The 9656-nt window shown below is 43.2% G+C and overlaps 1 protein-coding gene across 1 annotated transcript in view; it reads left to right on the top strand.

Annotated features, from left to right (window-relative positions):
• Positions 1 to 884: 884 nt before the first annotated feature.
• The window catches only part of LOC119445628 (uncharacterized), a 24246-nt gene continuing 15474 nt past the window's right edge, over positions 885 to 9656 (top strand). Inside the window, exons 1-3 of the mRNA XM_037709890.2 lie at positions 885 to 1064; positions 3263 to 3652; positions 7069 to 7382. Coding sequence (XP_037565818.2) covers positions 947 to 1064; positions 3263 to 3652; positions 7069 to 7382 — 822 coding nt within the window. The 5' untranslated portion in view covers positions 885 to 946. The remainder of the gene's footprint in view (positions 1065 to 3262; positions 3653 to 7068; positions 7383 to 9656) is intronic.

The following is a 9656-nucleotide window of genomic DNA, read 5'->3' as shown; positions in this document are numbered from 1 at the left end:
AGGGACATTGCAGAAATGGCTGGTACTGCTGGCTCGCACCAATGATTGCAGTGTCTTTTTGGAGCCCATGTTCACTGCCAACTAATAAATTATGAAAGCTGACACTGCAGAACCAGGGGTCAGGTGCAAGCCGTATCGCTTTAAATGACAACAGGGGGGCTATTCTGTAAGTGTCCACACAGTAGACATGTCCATTTTGTCTGCTGCTCAATTGCTGATTGGCTGAAGGTGCCTGTCTCCTTCTGATGCGTACCCCAGCCCAGCCAATCAGAACTTCAGCAGCAGACGAAATGAACTTGTCCACTAGGTCGACACTTATAGAATACCCCCGCAGCTAACTGTGTTCGCCACTGCCACTGCAACAAAGCTGATTGTTTCTTTTAAAGGCACAAGTTTGCCCATATAAAGTTTGTTTCCAAGAGCACTGCTTGCTTTGTTTGCCTGCCCGGGCTGCATGTCACTACTTCGCCATGTTGAGTATACATAAAATTTGTAACAGGCCTCGCCTCAGAATTTGGGGAAGTCCACAGCCATTATAGTATGTAAAGACTTTCATTGTTTGATTCTACTTTATCTTTATAATTCACTGGTTTCAAGCGGCTGACACAAGTTAATAATATAGGTAGGATGCATCCCTAGTGAATGATGGGGCACAAGAAAAATGAATGGAACAGGAATACATTATATCCCCACCTTGGATCAATTCCAAGACCTGCCCATTCAATAAAGCTCAAAGAGAACAGTACCACTTACATACTTACTCAGGTTGTCACTAAGTTTACTACAAACAGTCATTCTTGTCTTTACTGTAGCTAACCAAGTATTTCGCTCGAAATGTAAGTTAGAATAAACCACTTGGTTATTATCATTTTTTTCCTCAATTGCAGGAAAAGGAAAGGGGAAGCAGGCTAGAAGCATCAAATGCGGAAAAATATGTTTTGCAGCGATGACTGTCACTGAAGGCAAGACAGGAGTGAGTGTGGTGTTCCAAGGCAATCACAGGGGCCACGACTTTGACTTGTGCCATGTTTTTCTTTCCAAGTCGGAGAAAGGTGCTATCGCCAGTAAGCAACTGATTTGCTCTGCATTATCAACGCATGAGGGATAGTTCTTGAGTTTTTAACCTTGCATATATAAAGCACAGCCTATGCCACATCAGGCACTGAAAAACCCAGAGCGATTGTTAACGCATTAGAAATGCATCACATCTGCATAATTTAAAGCCACTTTCACTGACTGTGGGTTAACAGCACACCAAACAGCTTATATTTTAGCCCAATTATTTTGCATTCGTTGTGGTAACAACTACATGTGGTTCAAAACTTCTTTGGCGCAGCCTTTGACATTTATTTTGCCTATACGGCTGCTTCTTTTGTGGCCAGCAGCTTTAGTCATTGTTGATGTGATTTGTTTACATTGCCTTCATGTACCAACGAGCCGGGTGCAGTTCCTCCTGGTCCACTGCAAGCCGCACAGCAGTCAGTGGCTTTCTTCATTCCTGCTTAATTTTGCAGCTTGCGGTTAAGTGGATCGGTAGGGAGTAACATCACCGTGCAACCCAATGGCTGTGAGAATAGCAGCAGTAAAGAAGCCTCGAATAATTTCTACCCACGGGGGTTGCTCAACATGAACTGAAATATATAAGTACACAATTATGTCTGCGCATTCTGCCTCAATTAAAATGCAAACATTACGGCCTGCAATAAAACCAGCAACCTTACACAACCATTGCAGCTGATCCATGGCAGGTGCGGTTTCAGTGTGAAAGTTTCAGTTCATTTTCCAACCACTAGTATACTAAGACTACAGCGCTAAGACGTTTGAGTGCTGATAAATATTGTTTATGTCGCCGTAGTACAACGATTACGACAACTAGGATGATTAGGCAGTGCCCCGACCCTCAAAACAGCTCGACACTCGATTTTAGCATACCTTTACAGCTGTATGTGTTCTTTATAAGGCTGGACGATTGATCAGTTAACTATCTAAATAATTGCTGAATGATGTAAATGTGAGTAATAGTACTTTTATTGCCACTAATTAAATGGAGTAATGTGCATCAGCCAAACCAGAGACAATGCTCTGTGATGCAAGTTTATCTGGAGCACTGTGCATTTGTTACCATAGTCGACCTTGTTTAACACTTTTAATGTGCTGTGCCACTACGAATGCTTATGAACTAGAAAAGTGACAGACACTGATGCCATGGAAAGCATAAAGGTAGTAAACAGTTTTTGCTGATTGAAAAAGAATTGTGAATAATTGTCATGTTTAACCCTTTATGGCACTGTGTATACAGTTGTGTCTGACAATATAGCGTATCCACAGCAAAAGCATTGATGAAAGTAATGATATTTAAAATGTGACGCATACATCTTGAAACACTTCTGATTGGAATTGTGCTGCAAGTTTGAATGTGCAAAATGCTTTAGAAAAATCAGTTTAGTAAAACTCATTAAAGAAATGAAAATTCTTAATCCATTCTGCAGCTGTACGCATTTACGATCCTGAATATGCAAGAAATTCAGGGAAAATAAAATTTTAATTAACAGAAATAATTGGCACCTGAAAGGGTAATAAAGGTATTGAAAGTGGAAGAAAAGAGATCTTTTCTGCAGGTGTAATCCGAACCCACAACCTCTGGATGTCTGGTGCATTGCTCTAACCGATAACACTACTGTGGCTGCCACTTTTTGTGGTATTTATGGTATAAAAATGGATTATGTTTGTTTTGTGCAAAAAAAAAGGGGGGGGGGAGGGTATCCACAATGCATGATGAAACTGGCAGCCTGGCTGTCATGTTGATGCCTACAAAAATAACCTACTCACCGTGAGGCAGCTGCTGACTTAAGAATCTTATTTTGTAACGCTGCAGCCGATAATCGCCATTGCGGTTTATCAATGGCACCAAGCATCAGCATTTGAGAATCCATGTAATTTTGTCGCTGCTGATGCTGAAGGCTCCGTAGCAATGCTAGCGCGTTTCTCTGTCCTTGTAGGGAAGTACAACAATGTAATAAGCAGGCGTAAAACAACAGGAAGGAATGTAGACAGTTTAAATAGCCTCACGTACCACATTACAGATGCAGTGCTTGTAAGTCGGTGGAATCGATTATTCAGTAAAAAAAAAAGTCTGCCAATTAACCACATTAAACATATTTGAAATGCCCACCTTAGCTCTTTGCATGCTCAATGATTCTTTGCTGTCGCTTTAACTATAGCACTTTACGTCTGATTGACTTTCTTTTCACCATCTCTCAAGCCAAGCTTCGAGAGGGTGTGCCCACGAAGGTAGTACTGGAGGGTGCGCGATCCAACCTGGATGAGACATTCCGTCGCGTTGACCTGCTAACCAGGCAGGACCTGTACAACGTTATGAGGGATGCCAAAGCTGCTGAGCGCCTGGACGTGGAAGACTATGTCAGCGTGCAGCTCTGGGTCGAGATGATGCACGGGGAAAGGGACAACCCAGTGCTCTTTTTCAAACATCAAGGACAACCTGACAAAAGTGACATTCTTGAGAGAAGGAGTGAGGACCTCTTGGAAGACGGAGATTTCATGTTGGTTATCATGACCTCGCCGCAGCAGGAGCTTTTCGATTTGGTCGGAGCCGATTGCGTGTGTGTCGATGGAACACATGGAAGAACAGCAGGTGAGCAGTGTGATGTAAACGAATTCAAAGAAACAACAACAACAAAAAAAAAAGAACCCGTCTTTGTAGCTTAGTGGCTAAGGCGTTGCACTGCTGAGCTCAAGGTCATGGTCGGGTACTTAGATTTGAGCGCACGTTTAATGAACCCCAACTGGGTCAAAATTAATCCGGAGTCCCACACAATGGCCTCATAATCAGATTGTAGTTTTGGCGTGTAAAACCCCAAAATTAAGATTTATTTATATCCTAGTAACAAATAAAAAAAATTACCATTTGAAGCAACAAGTTGCAATAGATACGTCTTATATGTGATTAATGGCATTCTTCCATGCTTTTTGTTTTTCTCGTAGCTCAATTTTTCTCACACTTTGATAGGTTTCAAGCAGTTCGCTGTCAAAAGTAAACAGAATAAGCATTAATTCAGTGCTCAGTCTAGTGGCAACGTGAATGGGAAGCATGGGGTGCCCCACAGTTGCGCTCCTCATAGCCCTGCCTTTCTCGTCCGCATCACTGCCACACAGTCCTTATAAGTGACGCATTTCAGCTGCCATCACATTTGTCTAGAGCGCATGAACAGTTTGTGTTTGCGCCTTTTACTGTAGGTGCAGGTGGTTTGAGACTGGCATCCAAGACTGTTTGCCCTTCAGTCATGAATTATGATCAACTGTTGATAAATGTATGAAATTTACATAATTTTATGCCGAGGTGCTGCAGACTTCATTAAGAGCAAGTCCAGGTCGTAGAATGACTCTTTCTGCATTTTATGACGAGTCACCATAATTAGAGAGTGATTAAATGTCTAATTATTGTGCACTCAGTAATGATATGTTTCTTCATAAAAAAGAATTGAATCACTAGCACGAATTATTTGCACAAGTTAATTATCTGTTACAAGCATTACTAGAAAGCAAAACAATCTCTCGCAATTTCTACCGAAATGTCCCACGTAACACCTCCCATCAAACACTGTATTGCCGTCTCCAAAGCAATCTTCGGTAGCGATAGATTTCCCTCAGCAGTAAAATAAAGCTACTTGAGGTAAGCAGAATGTTCAATTTAGGCTAAGCTGAATTTTTGTGGTTTATTCCTTGACACAACTGCACAGAAATGGCAAAAATAAGTCGCGTCCGCAAATGTGTACACCGTGACTGAAGGGGATAGGCAAACCATTGATTATTGCTATTTGATACCTGCCAAGTCTCCCGGATTACCCGGGAGACTCCCGGATTTGGACTATTTCTCCCGATTATATGGTTGACAGGAAAATGTCCCGGAAATTGCACTTGTGTCCCGTTTCTATGCTCGTCCAGCGCTTTGTCAGGCCACATTGGCAAAAAGGATCCAACCCAATCCAATCCAGTTGGAAGTTAATTGCGCAAAACATTGTTAAGAAAGTAGTAGGGAAACCCTATACATGCGCTATTTTGTTAACCGCGGAGCTGCTCCTTACGCTGACAGGGTTGTTGAGTGCCCTAGTGGCACTAGTCTCATTAAGCTAGCGAACGAATGCCGCGTTCCGCAACTAGCAACACTCGACTCTCCATCATTCTCCTCGACATCAGCCGCTCCGGCATTGCATGGGCCTACGGTCAGTCATGGCTTTAAAAACAAGGAGCGCTAGTGCAAGAAGTATCTTCAAGTATTTTTAATGAAGTGTTCAGCTGAAGTGACGCTGGGTATTTTGTTGATACCGCATAGCAATGCAGAGTGCAAGCGGCAATTTAACATCGTGAAAAATATGAGGGCGCAGTGCCGCTCGTCCATGTGTCGCTTGTCTAAGACACTGAGAATCTCGTCCTCGCAAAATGTGAAAGAAATGGAATTTCTTACAATCATTCATTCTCTGAAAAATGTTTGAACACCTGCCGTGATTGCTTAGTGGCTTTGGCATTGCGCTGCTAAGCACGAGTTCGAGGGATCAAATCTTGGCTGTGGCGGCCGCATTTAGTTGGGGCGAAATACAAGAACGCCTGTGTAACACGTCCATTGGGTGCATGTTAAAGAACCCCAGCGGTTCGAAATTAATCCGGAGTTCCCCACTACGGCATGCCTCATAATCAGATGGTGGTTGTAGGACGTAAGACCCAAGAATTTAAGTAAATTTTAAAGAATTTTTGAAGGAAAAATTAGCAAGAACGAAATGCTTGCAAAACTGCGACGTTGATGCTCATGTGGTCATTTGTATATCTGTGAATAAAATGGTAATGAAGTTTTCCTGTCAGTACTTGCAAATATAGACGTCGGAGGGGGGGGGAGGGGGGGGTGTAACCGACTGCATCGGTGTAAACTCTGATGGTGGTTGTTTCTCTAATATCTCAGTTCCTTCAAAGCATTCTTAGGAGGAAAGTAAGCCCATTTGAGAGGCGCTTTCTGATTGCAAGAAATTTAAATGCTTGTTACAAACAAAATGGTGCAGTGCATCTTTCGTATTACATTTGCACAGCATGGTACTCTCAAGGCTTTGATGAAGATTGTTTTTCTCTTTTCTTTTTTAATATGAAGTCAATAATTTGCAATTCGAAAATCCTGTCATAATGTTTTTTATTTTCTCATCACTATATCATTAAATATGGGGAGGTTTTTGTGGCCACCTAAATACCTATCCGTGCTACTGATTTCTTGAAGCCAAGACATGCAGAGGAGCAGATGGCATCACAAACTTAATGGAAATTGAAAAATGTAGCATTTTTGCAATCATTTGTAAAAATATATAAAATATATTTTTGTAATGTTAAACAACAATATTATGACTTCATTCATTTTTTTGCTTACCAGGGAAATGCAGTAAATATTTTTCATCTGTACCTTCTGAGCAAGAAAGCACTCTGCACCCAAATGTCACCACCGCTTGACAGCTTTTAATGAGTCCTTTGATATAAACTATTTTTTTTCTTAAGGAACGGAACACCGTTGTGTCATTGAATTGTCGGTTCTATGCAAAAGCAGGAAGATTAAAAATATGGGACATACATTACCATTGAAAAAACAGCCCATAGAAAATTACAGATTTTTACGTGTGATTAAATAACTACCCGAAGATTGACGGATTGCTAATTTTGGCAAATGGAACGAAAAACATTTGCGAAGACTGTCAGCAGCGCCACTCAGGTGTCATGGATGACAAAAAGTACCATTTAAGGTACAAGCCTCCACCTCGTGGGTTTCTGCAAAGTATGTTTGCTCGACACATTGCTATGTGCATGATCTCAATTATAATTGCTTGCACGAACAGCAAGTCGGACTCCATGGGTGGCATTTCACACGGTCTGACAGCGGTTTTGTTAATTTTTGCCCACAAGCAGCCTTCACAAATAAAATGACAATCTAGAATCATAAAACACACATTTCAACCAGCATTGTTACCTTCTACACGTCTACCACAACCTTCCTTTCTTTTTTTTCTAAACCTTTTTCAGGATTCGGCTTGCAAGTTGTAACAGTACTATGCGTCGATGAATCTGGGGCCCCATTCCCAGTGGCATACTGTGTTACCAATCGCACAGACCAGAAAGCCATGATCACTTTCTTCGTGGCAGTCAGGTCCAAGACAGGCCAGGTTGTGGCTAGAGCCTTCATAACTGATGATGTACCTTCTTTCAACAACGCCTGGCAAGAAGTGATGGGACCACCTCAGCAACACTTCTTGTGTGCTTGGCACGTGGACAAAAGCTGGCGGCAAGCCATTAAGAAGCACATCCGGGACAAGAAGCAGAGGGTCCTCGCATACAAGGTATGTTGTCCCGCATACAGATGCCACTGTAGACGGCATTGCTGTGCTGACAGCAAGAACTTTATATACTATACACAACTTCACTCCCCAGAGAAACGTTTCACTGGCCCCCAATGCATTGGAATCATTTCGCGTGACCACCCTAACTGTCCAGTAGCATTGAAACTATGTTCAAGGTGCACATGGTATATTGCAAACGTTAAACTGCTCACACATTGAATAATATCTGAGTCGGAGAAATTGCAGAATTCTGCTTGTATTTCCACAGCGAAGCTGTTAAAGGCCAACTGCAACAAAAATTTGACTGCGTAAAAAGCCCACTTTCAGATAATTTAGACATACAGCAGCCTCGTGCAAAATATTGCACTTTGAAATGCGAGTGGATGCGTCACAAAACAATTGCAAATATCGATGTTTTTCGTGTTGAAATTGAAAAGAAAAAAAAAAGTGGGCAAGTTTGCGCTCGGTCGTGCAAAGCTTAGGCACAGCAAAAGTGTCAATCCTTAAGTCTTAGCGGTTGCTACTGCTAGGTATTAACGTGGTTGCTGCTTGGTGTTAACTTGGTTTAACCTAACTACACATGTAGGGAAGGTATTCTCAAGCAATCATTTATGGAGGTACCTTCCCTTTCGCGACATTTCGCGTGACTAGCGCTGGACGCGTTGGCGCTTACGAGCGACAGCGTTCCTGGCATGCTACAAACGCAGGCAGGCAGGCAGGAGCCGTGTCTGTCGGGCAACGCGAGGTGATGTCATCGCTACTGCTTCGGGGCATGCACGGCTAGGCAACGCGGGCGGTGTCGGCAGCAGCTCTGCACGTTGCCTCGTTGGTGCTGCTACAAGTTCTTTCCCTATCTCGCTCTAATTTTCTCTTTCCCTCTCCTGAGCATTGCACGCGCCACGCGCATGCTCTCCTTCCCTCTCCTTAACGTCCCATGTCAAGGCAACATGCGCACGGCACGGAGAGGAGGCGAGGCACATGCCGCTTCGCAAGGTGGTTGCTAGGCAACGCAGTGACGTCATAGCTTGACGAGGTTTTGCGACAGCAGGCGCCACTTTTTACGGTTAGCTAGAACAGCTTCACTGTTAAAAAATCGCCGCCATTACCACTCGTTGTAAGGGACGTATGACAGACTGTAGAGAACCAGCGTCCATGTCGTCTGCTTCCCTTGCTTGTATAGTGCTCAGCGAATTAAATTGCGATACTCGGACAACACGGCAGCCAGCACTTTCTTACGCCACCGATAGGCGCTGGTGACACTGAGACGACACATTTTTGTGTCACATGAAAGCGAGAATCTTTTTGATGTATCATAACTGCATTTGGCCCCCTCAGTGATCACCGGTGGTGCAAAAAGCGCTGGCCACCATACTGTCTGAGTATTGCGTTGCAATCGCTGAGCACTGTACCCTTCCCGTGCATGTCTGCTAGCGTTACAGTTAGTATACTACTTGCTGCCTTGCATGCTGTGCACACGCCGTTGAGTGCGGGCAATGTTCTTTTTATGCGAAGCATTCTTTTCTGAGTCAAGCCAGTTTTCTGTATCTGGCTGCTTACATTCAATGAGCAGGGCCTCAATGCGTTTAGTCTCCGCTCGGAGATGAGCACATTGACGGGACCAACCTAAGGGACCTTCAGACCAAGCAGGCTACTACCGCCATCCCTAGTAAAGGATGGGAAGTAGCTGAGGCTGAGCACAAAGTGTGCATAATGTTTCACCCGTTTTGTTCTGGCAGCATCGCATTCCAGCATCATTTACTGTTGCACCTACACCATGACTGCAGCATCGCGTTCTCCTTCGTGACAAATGCAGCATGCGGTTCTTGCTGACAGTGTTTCTGGCACCATGTCGGAAAGCCTTTCAATTGTCTACTTCGACATTTCCAACATAGAGATGCACGAAATGTCTTGGAAGTAAATGGGCGCGCTCTTGAATCAATGCGCTGAAGCATGGGTGATGGTCACACTGAGAGCACACGAACGTTCAATGCTGCACGTTTCACGATGATCCACAGTATAAGGTGCGGAAAGTGTCTATAGCTGATGACGAATACAGTAAAACATTGTTGATACGGTCTTGTTTTGTACAATTTCTCGGCACCAGCATTCACGATCAAGAATAAAAAAAATGACCCGATACTGTTATGCTTCTTTTTAAAAGTTAATACATTCCTGGAGAACACAATCGTTCGGCAACAATGTTTAGTGCAGTTGAACCTCGATATAACTAACTTCAATGTAATGAAATTCTTGATATAACAAAGTATCACTTTT

Source organism: Dermacentor silvarum, chromosome 3, assembly GCF_013339745.2.
Source record: "Dermacentor silvarum isolate Dsil-2018 chromosome 3, BIME_Dsil_1.4, whole genome shotgun sequence".
Lineage (NCBI taxonomy): Eukaryota > Metazoa > Arthropoda > Arachnida > Ixodida > Ixodidae > Dermacentor > Dermacentor silvarum.
This window is presented reverse-complemented; position numbering and strand designations above follow the sequence as displayed.